Source organism: Denticeps clupeoides, chromosome 20 (assembly GCF_900700375.1).
Source record: "Denticeps clupeoides chromosome 20, fDenClu1.1, whole genome shotgun sequence".
Taxonomy (NCBI): domain Eukaryota; kingdom Metazoa; phylum Chordata; class Actinopteri; order Clupeiformes; family Denticipitidae; genus Denticeps; species Denticeps clupeoides.
This window is the reverse complement of record NC_041726.1, coordinates 14,196,231-14,208,079: the sequence shown is the minus strand read 5'-3', so window position 1 is coordinate 14,208,079 and position 11,849 is coordinate 14,196,231. Positions and strand designations below refer to the sequence as shown.

The following is an 11,849-nucleotide window of genomic DNA, read 5'->3' as shown; positions in this document are numbered from 1 at the left end:
AAAGCTGGAACCAGAGCAAAGAAAATAGAATATAAAACATGTTTTCAGTTATTTCACCTTTTTTTGTTAAGTACATAACTCCACATGTGTTCATTCATAGTTTTGATGCCTTCAGTGAGAATCTACCAACGTAAATGGTCATGAAAATAAAGACAACACATTGAATGAGAAGGTGTGTCCAAACTTTTGGCCTGTACTGTAACCATAAATTATAAAGTGTAATTCTGCTCACGTGGTGGATTTGGCAACGTGAAATATAAAGAATGGATGCTCAGATTTCAGGTCATCTTAGATGGAGTCACCCTTTTAAAGGACCAATGGAGAAGTCTTGTTTGTGTGGATCTTGGTTTTCAGTGTTTCTCATTGTCACAGTTGTGTGACGCGGGTGACCAGCACACGGCTGATGAAATACTAACTAATAGGGAGTGAAATGTCAATTTCTGTGAAGTCATTTGGTCATGATAAAACTGTGCCACAGATTTATTCTCCAGCAGTTAGAGAAACACAACACTTTCCATAAATATGTACAGATCTGTTAAAATCTTTTTAAAAATCTCAGCCAAAAAAAGAGAAAAACATACAGAGACGCAAAACTGCAGTCCGTCCTCTTAAAATGAAATATTACACAAAAGTACAAGGACGTAGAGAGAAATGTCTTCTGCCACAATTAGAACAAACGCTTCAAAAGTGACATGAGCAAATCTGACGCTCCCATTGAGCGTTAACTGCCCCCCCACCCCACACACACACACACACACACACACACACACACACAGACACAGACACAGACACACACACACACACAGACCAGTGTGAAGCTGAGCCGATAGCTACGTACAACACTAGAGGGAGTGAAACACACACCAGGGACGGCCAGCATGGGATTATGGTTCTTAAAATTCATTTCAAGGTGAAACAACTGCACTATTTGGTTAAAAATTCTGCAAAATGATAATAATAATAAAGCAGTAGAATTGAGGGACGTTGAAATGATTTGAAGACGGAAACCCATTTAGATGCCATGTGTTTCTCACCCCTGGTCCTGGATCATTTCTATTCCGAGTAGCGTGGCAGGTCGTCAGATGTTCCGATGAGGGGGTTCCTCCAGGAGCACGGCCGAGGAACACTTCCAACCTCTAACCGGTCGGTCAGTCACTCATTGTGTTACATCACATGGATCCATTTCACCATTTTTTCTTTTTTTTTTTGGACTGAACACCATTTATGAACATATTTGCACCAAAGAAAAAAAAAAAAGAACTTCACAGAATGTAATTCCAACTGGTTCCCTCAGGCAAAAACATGTCCAGTTAGGAGGCGGAGTGGAACACGCCGGGAATAAATACTCAGTTTTGTAGAAGAAACACCAGAACCAGAACTTCTCCTGCTTCTTTCCCTCCACCCGCCTGTAGGTGGAGCCGTGCCGCCTCGGCCTCGGTCAAACGTGCGAGGGAGGCCCCGGCTTGTGGTACAAGGTGATGGGCGCGGCGGCGGCGGCGGCGGCCGGCCGCTTGCGGGTCCAGCACGGCCAGCGGCGGGACGTGAAGCGGCGCCACGACTCCACCGTCTTCCCCGACCAGATCCACACGCCCGACGTGATGCCCACCACCAGGCACATGAAGTACTTGAGCATGAAGACGGCGAAGTCCGGCCCCACGCCGGCCCGCTGCCAGTCCGCCGGGCACGAGCACGCCAGCGCCCGCTCCCAGCCGGGCCGGTAGTGCTGCTCGTACACCAGGCACGCCACCACCACGGCGGCGGGCGCCGTGTACAGCACCGTGAACAGGCCGATGCGGATCATCAGCTTCTCCAGCTTGTCCGTCTTGGTGCCGCCCTGCTTGATGACGCTGCGGATGCGGAAGAGCGCCACGAAGCCGGCCAGCAGGAAGAGGGACCCGGTGAACAGGTAGAGCACCAGCGGCGCCAGCACGAAGCCGCGCAGGCTCTCCAGGCTCTGGTTGCCCACGTAGCAGACGCCCGCCACCGGGTCGCCGTCCACCGCGCTCAGCGCCAGCACGGCCGCCGACTTGACGCTGGGCACCAGCCAGGCCGCCAGGTGGAAGTACGGCGAGTAGCCGGCGATGGCCTCGTTGCCCCACTTCATGCCGGCCGCCAGGAACCAGGTGAAGGACAGCACCACCCACCAGATGGAGCTGGCCATGCCGAAGTAGTAGATGAGCAGGAAGACCAGCGTGCAGAGCGCCGGGCCCGTGGTGTCGTAGAGGACGTGCTGGCGCTCGCCGCCGCCGCACGCCACGCGCTCGTGGCCCGCCAGCAGCCGCACGATGTAGCCGAGCGACACGAACAGGAAGCAGGCGGCCAGGAAGATGATGGGCCGCTCGGGGTACTTGAAGCGCTCCATGTCGATGAGGAACGTGGCCACCGTGGTGAGGGTGGAGACGAAGCACAGCACCGACCACAGGCCGATCCAGAAGGCGGCGAAGGCGTGCTCGTCCGCCGAGAAGTACGGCTGGCGGCAGGGCAGGGCGCAGTTGAGCAGGGGCCCGGTGTGGATGCGGTTGTGCAGGGGGTGGCCCTCGTTCCTGATGGCCGCCAGGGGCTCCCTGCAGCGGCACTCGCGCTCGCACTCGGGAGGGGCCTTGGGCGGGGCCGGCCGGCGGCGAGAGGGACCCTTCGGGGTGGGCTTGGGCTCGACGGCCGACGGCGTGGTGGCCTCGCTGCTGTTCTGGTCCATGCACAGCCGCTCCGAGTCGCCCAGCACCGGCAGCAGCTCGCAGCCCATCCGCTCGGGCCACTCGAAGCCGTACTGGGTCATGAGGGGGGAGCAGCCCCGCTTGGCGCGCTCGCACACCGAGCGGCACGGCGGCAGGGGCTTGCGGTAGTCCGGCAGGCAGATGGGGGTGTACATGCTGCACAGGAAGAAGAGCAGGTCGGCCGAGCAGCGGATGCGGACCAGGGGCCAGAACTGGTGCACCTCCAGCCCCACCTCCTCCTGGGTGTCGTGGTTGAACAGGTTGGGCATGTAGGTGAGGTTGTAGCCGATGCCCTTGCACATGGGCACGGTGATGGGCTCGCACACGATGTCCTTGGACGCGGCGCGGGTGAGCGGAGGATGCCGCATCATCATCATCATCAGCAGCAGCCAGCGGACCCCCCGGCAGGCCGCCATGGGGGCGATCCCACAATCCCGTGCGCGCCGGTGGCTTTTAAACTGCTCGTCCGAGCGGGCTTTTAAACGCGCCCATGGCTTTATTAAAAACAACAATACGTCCAAACCGGACAGGTTTTCTATATATGTAAAAAGTCATGAAAGTTCATCCATTAGTCCTCCGTCGTGCGCGTTTCGCGTGGCAGGTGTAGAGCCGCAAACAATAAAAAAAAAATACAAATAAAAAGCGCACTTACGTGAACTCGGCCAAAGTGCGGCAAAGTTCCGCGGACGCGACGGACCCGCGTCAGGCGCCGTCCGACCGGAGCGCAGAACGCGTCTTTAACGCCGAGACCGCCGCGGTCGCGCCGCGCTTAACTTTCCCTGCGTCCGGGCGGCGGCTCCGCCCACAAAGCCGACTCGGCCCCGCCCCGCGCCCCGCCCCCCGCCCAATAGGAGGACGCGTAGCTCGGAACGGTGGAACAGGTGTCCGTCTGGGGACGACCACGCAGTTTTATTACGTTTATGCATTATTTCTTTCATTTTATATGCTTCACAGGAATTATACACCCGAAAGGTGCGTTTGTTTCATCTTATGTCAAAAATGTTCTTCATATTCCTCAATAAACTACTGGTTACACTTGAATAAAAATAAAAAAATGCTATTCACCTTTTCAATATACATTTATTTAACTACTTATATATAAATAAAATGATGTTACAGCAGTACAAGTTAAGAGCCACTGTTAAATAATAAAATGGTAACATTTTGAAATATAATAGTTGAAATATCAGTCCACAGCAGTGTTTCTCCAGCATGTCCTTGTTTAGTGGGATTTAGATGATCTGGTCCTCTAATCAGCAGCTCATTACAGCCTCTTCATTTCCCCCCAGAGCTCTATGTTCAATTTTGATGTGTTTTTGTGCCTACAGAAGTAAAAACTGCGGCCACTTGATGCCGTGCGTCTCATGTCGCCGGACTCGTTTGGATGGGACAGAGCTGTGCAAACACTGGGATAATGACTCTTAATGCAGAGCTAATCGCCTGCTCCCTGTGGAGAGAAATGGAGAGAAAGAGAGGGGAGGAACACCCATCCGCCCATCCACCCATCCGGCCCGCTGCAGCGCTGGAGATAAGAGAAGGATAGGAGGATGGTTGGATGAGGACATGGCTTTAAATGGAACGTGTGAATTGTTATATGTGTTTGAATTCAGCAGTAGGAGCGGCTCATGTGGTTTTGGTCTTAAAGTGAACAGAGTGAAGTTTCTGCTCAGATGTGGCTTTCTGGGTTATGGACAACTCCCAATGAACAGAAAAAATCATTATTATTCTTTTATTTCGTATTATTATTATATCTATTATATATATTATTAGTATTTTTCTCTGCCACTTTTTCTTACTGCGTCTAAGATACATTCATGAAGTTTTCAGGAACTAAACTTCATATTTTGTTGATGTGTGCTTTTATAAGGGAATATGACATTCCAGTTTCTCATTTGTTTTTGAAATATTATATTTTTCCACTGACATAACATGGGGCCATTTTTAAATCACTTCTATGCAGATTTCAGATTTGTTTTAGTCATTGTTCAGCCCCACCACAGTGTCAGTGGTGGCCTAGCGCTTAAGGAAGTGGCCCCATAATCATAAGGTTGCAGGTTTGGACCCCCGATCTGTCAAGCTGCCACTGAGCAAAGCACCGTCCCCACACACTTCTCCCTGGGCGCCTGTCATGGCTTCCCACTGCTCACCAAGGGTGATGGTTAAAAGCAGAGGACACATTTTGCTGTGTCAAAGTGTGCTGTGCTGCAGTGTTTCACTTTTCAAGATCCATCTGGACCATGGACCATATTTGTGGCTCAAGACACCAATCACTATACTTCTTTTTTCTTTTCTTTTGCGGGGGAACAACACACAGAACAACAGCAACAGTCACGAGAGGCATTTCCTGGGTTTGATAAATTGGTACAGTCGCTGAGGCTGTTTGAACGGACCACGTGCTCACTGTTCCTTTGTGGACGGGAGAGACTCCCTCCCTTTTTCTGTTGATTCTGAAACCTCACTGTTTTCTGTGGGTCCAAAGGTCTTTCACTGTGGTTGTCTATGTGTGTGTGTGTGTGTGTGTGTGTGTGAGTGTGACTTTATGGCTTAGTGAAGCATTTCTACTACCTGTTAACACCCAGATTACAAAAGCTAAACTTGATGTTTCTGAGTCAGATGGCAGCCAACAGAAAAGACCACATTCCAAGGAGCAGCATGAAGGTCAATCATCGTACACACACACACACACACACACACACACACACACACAAACATGCATTTCTGGCTCCATTCAAATTTGCTTCTGTTGACATTGTCATGCTAGCACATGTTTAATACATCATCAATGATCCTCAGATGTCAAGGTTTGCATGTAGAAATCTAGTAAGGCACATTCAGAATTACGGACTGGAATTAAATCAGATTGCAGGCAGTCAGGTTAGTCTTAAAATGCAGAAGAGAAAACGTACAGAATGAACAAGGGCCCGTTATTTGGTCTAAATGGGACAAACTGAGAGTTAAGGTAGTCATCGGAACTTCACGTTTGGTATTTACTAGATACTAGATGTTGGCAGATCTTAGTTCCCAGCGGAAATAATAACAAAACTCATCACACATTCAAGTGTTTTCCTGGAAAATTTACTCCAATGAGGAATTAGCTCGAGCGACTAGCCGGCTAGCCAGCTAACCATGCTGCAGAAATAGCTGCTAATATTTTACATTCACTTCATTATGTACACACACACACACACACACACACACACACACACAGTACAGGCCAAAAGTTTGGACACATTCAATGTGTTTTCTTTATTTTCATGACCATTTACGTTGGTAGATTCTCAACTATGAATGAACACATGTGGAGTTATGTACTTAACAAAAAAGGTGAAACAACTGAAAACATGTTTTATATTCTAGTTTCTTTGCTCTGATTACTGCTTTGTACACTCTTGGCATTCTCTCGATGAGCTTCAAGAGGTCGTCACCTGAAATGCTTCTCCAACAGTCTTGAAGGAGTTCCCAGAGGTGTTTAGCACTTGTTGGTCCAGCTCACCCCAAACCATCTGGATTGGGTTCAGGTCCGGTGACTGTGGAGGTCAGGTCTCCACTTTTTGTTAAGTACGTAACTCCACATGTGTTCATTCATAGTTTTGATGCCTTCAGTGAGAATCTACCAACGTAAATGGTGATGAGAATAAAGAATAAGAAGGTGTGTCCAGACTTTTGGCCTGTACTGTACAGTCATGTACAACATGCTCAGAGAAACGGGAACATGCTGGATGAATGAATGAACGAACGCACCTTTCATATGCACGCATGCTATCTTCAACCCTGTTCTTCCTAGATAAATACTGTAAACATGCAGACTTAATACGGCGCGTATTAATAACTACGTTTATCAAGTAGAGCAGGTCATTGTGCTGTCACCGCGTGCGTGCGTGCGTGTGGATGATTTATCGCTCTTTGTGGCCTTTGCATTGTACAGCAGTTTGCTTTCTGATGTTGGGTTGCTGTGTGGAGATTTTTGTAAGGTGACCTGCCTGGTGACTCTGGTAAAATATGTCACACATTTGACTTTATTACGCAATGCCTTCCTCTCAACGAATCAGTCTAAACGTCAATCGGTCCAGTCACACGTATGTATTTCGGAGGGTAGCACAGGCGTCCTTTCACCCTATCCCCGAGGGCGCCGCCCTGGCACAGCTTCTGGCTCTCCACGTTTCACCACACCAGACCCGAGAGGTTGAAATCAGAACTGAAAAGGTTTAGTGACGTTTAGCCCATTCGGACGTGCAGTTGACGGTAAAACCAACAAAAGCCTGTCTGGTCCCGAGAGAGAACAATGATCCTGTGTCTGTGTGAGAAACTCCCGGCATCGCAGCAGGTAATCGCTGTTTGCTCGGCGTGGAAGGGGTATAATAGAGCGTCCCATGGAGACGGCCGTTCCCCTGACAAGACCTCGCTGATTGGGCCTCGCCACGCTGCCCATGGGTTACATGAGTCACGGCGACGGGAATATTTAAGAAATGAAATGAAGCGATTTGTTGACGCCCAGCGCTCTCTCTCTCTCTCTCTCTATATATATATATATATATAGAGAGAGAGAGAGAGACTATGAGCTATATGTTCTGCATGTAGTTTGAGAGCGCTGGGCGTCAACAAATCGCTTCATTTCATTTCTTAAATATTCCCGTCGCCGCGACTGAGTGACTGAGTGTCATATATTTATTAGCTTTAGGCAATTTTTTTATTAATTCTTAATTTAGCCGGGTGCGTTACCCACTAGGCTACTACCACCCATACTTCGATATATGTTTATTGAGATGTATGCATATTTATTATATTTGTACAGATATTATTAACCCCCTTCTCCTAATATCCCATTGTGACAGGTCCCGAGTGCTGTCTGTCGTATTATATGTTGCACCTTGGTCCCGGAGGACATTATATTACTCACTATACACTTAATGTGTATGGTTGAAATGACAATAACCCTCGACTCTACTCTACTCTACACCCACACCCACACCATGCAATTTATCAGCCTGTGATTTATTTATTTATTAATACCCCTTTAATACAAACCATATTTCTTGTATTCCTTAATCAAGTTGCCCTCTATGCAGACTCCATACATCCCTCACTTATCGATAAAACTCTCCCAGGCTCCTGACACCAACCCCACCCTAACCTGACTCATGTATGACAGACAATTTCAGTGACCAAGTGAAATACAAGGTCTCCTCATTACATTACATTACATTACAGGTAGTTCCTCTTTTAACCAGTGGCCATTCCAATACATTTTTAATGACAATTATAACTATTGTGCTACTAAAGGCTGCCATTGTAAATATGAAACGATTCTGAATGCCTTGTCTTGTAAAAAGGGTTTTGTTTTTGTCTTGTTTGGACCCCACAAATGACCCCACATTTATAAGTAATGTTGTTTTCCTGACTTTGTGAGGACAAACACACACAGATACACACAGCTGAGCAAACTGGACCCAGCCGATGGGACCAATAGCAACTGGTGTAGCAGATGGGCTGCATATCTCAGGATACGTGAGGAGAAGTCTAGCAAGAAGATGGGGGGCAGTTGCAAGGACGAACCGTTCCACCCACCCACTCCCCCCACCCCAACAGCCCCTCTTCTCCATCTTTTGTTTCTGGTTTCTGATGGTATTTCGGGCCCCTTGTTGTCGGGGTCCTAAATGAGTCTTGACTGTCCCGCGGGCCACTGGAGAAGCATAAAGGGGAGCGTTCCGCTCGCTACACTGGAGCCATTGTGGCCGCTGACAATGCACTAATTGGCAACGACAATTAAGCACGGCCAACACTCAGGTTCAATTTGCCCTCTCCTCAATACAAATCACTGGCAAATGAGTCAGGCGATACACAAACGGGTGCACGCACACTCACACACACACAAACTTACCCTCGCTGAAATAACACCCAAGCTGACGCGCATACTAAAACCTGCCTAGACTTTGCAGCTTGAATACGTTTTTTTTTTTTTTTTTTTGTTACTTAGAGGAGAAGGTAAAACATGTCTCCCCTTAGACTCCCAATTTGTCATTAAAATGTTCTTACATGTGGACATCAGATGTAATTTAATACGAACAACTGCATTTTTGTACATGTTTCTGTAACTTACATATTTTATGCTCTTTCCCCATATATATATATATATATATATATATATATTTTTTTTTCAAAATGGGATCTAATTTTATTCAAGACAAATTAAAACACTGATTGCAAAATATCGTATCTAGCCCTGTCTATGGGTATTGCAATGTTTTATTTGTAAGTGTGTGTGTGTGTGTGTGTGTGTGTTGACCTCATATGTAACAATAGTGGCACAGTGGATATGTTCAGTGGTGAACAGTCATTACTCCAGTCGTCATAAAGACCACCTGCATTACTCCCACCGAGAAAACCAGTCTCAGGAACGGCAGAGCAGATTGGTTAGATATTGTACTTTATTGACATCAGCAGTTAGAAAAAAAAACAAAAAAAACAAAAAAAAGTCAAAGAACCAGTTCTGAACTCCATCCATTTCCCCCCCCCGTGTGCTTGCATAAGAGCCTTTGAGTAAGACAACAGTCTCCTGGATTTGAGTAAGAGAAACACGTGACTCGGTCAGCAGTAACAAAAACCCTGAAGGAAACGAGCTGCGGTGAGATGCATTGGCGGTAAGGAGAGCAGAGTCCTTCATTTCTACCATTTATCCTTCCACGGAAAACGAATCCCTGACTTGCGTTTGATTGATGGATATTTTTTTGTAGAGTAAGAACAGTACCGAGAGCCGGACCCACATGCTCTACATCTACCCAAAAAAACGGAGCATCTTTGCACGTCTTCCCCGGCGAAATGCTTCTACGGATCCCTGCTACAGAGTCAGGCACCGGTATTTGCCTGAGCTCTCCCCAATTTTTTTATATTACTAGTCTCAGGAGCGACAGCACCTCTGGAAGGTTGGCGCTCCACTCGGGCACGGTGCCGAACTACGTGGTTCCGATCGACCACGGACGTGGCGAGTCGACACCCCGAAATGACCTCGCATTAAAGCAAAAGTAAGGCCAAGGCACAGATCCATCCTCCAATGCCTCATAGATATACAGACAGAAATACAATATTCCACTCAAATAAATACATTATAGCAAATAAATAAAACTAAAATATACATGTAACTGGGTCAAATAAAGGACAACACAGGAAAATGTCAATTAATAGATCAATTACACATAAATAAAAAAACATAAATAATGCATGAAACAGAAAATAATACTGATGCTGGTGGGACACCTTGTCCTCAGTCCATCACAGGTTCTACAGCGGTTACAGAATGAGGAGGAGCAGGTGGCAGCGGAACAGGACCTCCGTGTGGACATTCCCAGCGCCGGGAACGTAGACAGGCGGCCTTATTCCAGAGGGACTGCATACGGAACCTGTCCCTGTCCAGGGTGGGCGTGAGCCCCCGTCGTAAGGCAACCCAGCGGGGAAAAGAGGAGAGGAAGTTATTGCTGGCGGGGGAGGAGGAGCACAGGCTGGAGATCATTTGGACCGAGCGTGGGTCGACTAACGAAAACGACCCCAAATTCTCTACGTAATCCCAGAATATCACATCTTTTCGTTTAGTGAGAGCATCTTTGTAAGTGGCTACAGAACAAGCACGATGATGGCAGTAGGGCCTCATCGTGGTAAATAGTGTATATGTGTGTGTGTGTTTTTATTATATCTGGATCTACGGATCTGCTGTGGACACCGTGTGAGGAGACGTTTTGCGGTGGGACTGTCCCTGCTTGCTGGCACATGTATTCAGGGTGAGATGATGAGTCAGCAGCGTGACGGGTGGCATGTCACAGGAGGAAGATGGGGGCGGGCGGACACGTAGCTGTTTTTTGATAGGACGGCGAGCAGAGGGGGGCGGAGTCTGTCTGTCTTCATTCCTAAATGAGAAAGAGACAAAGGTTCTGGGTCTACCACGCCGCCGCCGTCCTGCTCTACCATTGCAGACACAAGTTCCTGTGTGGAACTGGCCCGGTGAGATGTCCTCGTGCGGCTGTTTCGGGGACGCATCTCAGGTATCCAGCTCAAAGCAGCCCAGGTCGTCGTCGGGGCTACCGGGGTCCGTCTTCTTCCAGAAGGACGTCGGCCTCTTGTGCAGTTCTCGGCGGACGCAGCGAGGGCAAGGCTGCGCCCGCAGGCGGCATTCGGCGTGGAAGACGGCGCCACAGATGTCGCATCTGAGCGCGAGGAGAAACAGATTTTGTCAGTGTTGGAACAGAGTGTTTGGAACCGGTATCGACTTTACCATCCTAGTGTCTCACGCCGTGACACTGCCTCAAAATGCAATACAGGAAATTTGGCACAGGGAACGGTGACAGACTAGTAATGATACCTAAAATATAATCAGGAAAAAAAAAAAAAAAAAAAACAGTATGGATATGGACAGACAGACAACATTCAGAAGCTACGAAAATGCAGATGGTATAATAATATCACGTTGTCTAATGCGCCAGCCACTGACGGACAGCAGGAAGTGCTGGAAGTGGCCTGGTGGGTTAGACACTTGTCTACAAACCAGAAGGCCACAACGTCCCAGGTCCAAACCCCACTTACTACCATTGTGTCCCTGTAAGTCACTCTGGATAAGGGCGTCTGATAAATGGCGTATATGTATATCAACTGCACCTCTGACCAGTATGACGTTTTCATGAGACGTGGGGTACGAGGTAACTAGTGGCGTTGCTAATAAAGTGGCTGATCTGTTTATTGCGATTTCAGTGGACACATTGGACAGAAAGTTGTGTTGAGCAACACTTTATGACCAACCACCCCTGAGAAAAGCAGGGATAATAACCTCTGGCCTGGGGTGACGTTTAAAAGCGGAGGACACATTTCGTTGTGTCATCGTGTGCTGTGTATCACCATGACAATCACTTCACTCTCACTTTCAGTCTGATACTGAGCTGTCCAGCCTCAGCCAAGTCACGTGTTTGTCGACACGAGTGAATGCAGGATTTGCTGGGCCGGTCGGTGGGTAAACACCAGGGCTCAATGGGAACGCCGCTATTACCGCCACTTAACTTCTGACCCCTAGACAGAAGGCTGCAGCTTGAGCTTTTTAATAATGAAAATCCACCATCCATACACATGAAAGGTAGGCCAATGCACCAGAGGCACCAG

At 48.2% G+C, this 11,849-nt stretch overlaps 2 protein-coding genes across 3 annotated transcripts in view; both read right to left on the bottom strand.

The window, feature by feature from the left end:
- Positions 1–114: 114 nt before the first annotated feature.
- fzd5 (frizzled class receptor 5) lies at positions 115–3,488 on the bottom strand. The gene has a single exon (XM_028964524.1). It carries the CDS (start codon positions 3,128–3,130, stop codon positions 1,439–1,441), a length of 1,692 nt encoding a protein of 563 aa, XP_028820357.1. The 5' UTR covers positions 3,131–3,488; the 3' UTR covers positions 115–1,438.
- Positions 3,489–9,057: 5,569 nt separating this feature from the next.
- plekhm3 (pleckstrin homology domain containing, family M, member 3) overlaps positions 9,058–11,849 on the bottom strand; it is a 36,957-nt gene continuing 34,165 nt past the window's right edge. For both annotated transcript variants that reach the window (XM_028964522.1, XM_028964523.1), the window contains exon 8: positions 9,058–10,906. In XM_028964522.1, coding sequence (XP_028820355.1) covers positions 10,741–10,906 — 166 coding nt within the window. In that variant the 3' untranslated portion in view covers positions 9,058–10,740. The remainder of the gene's footprint in view (positions 10,907–11,849) is intronic.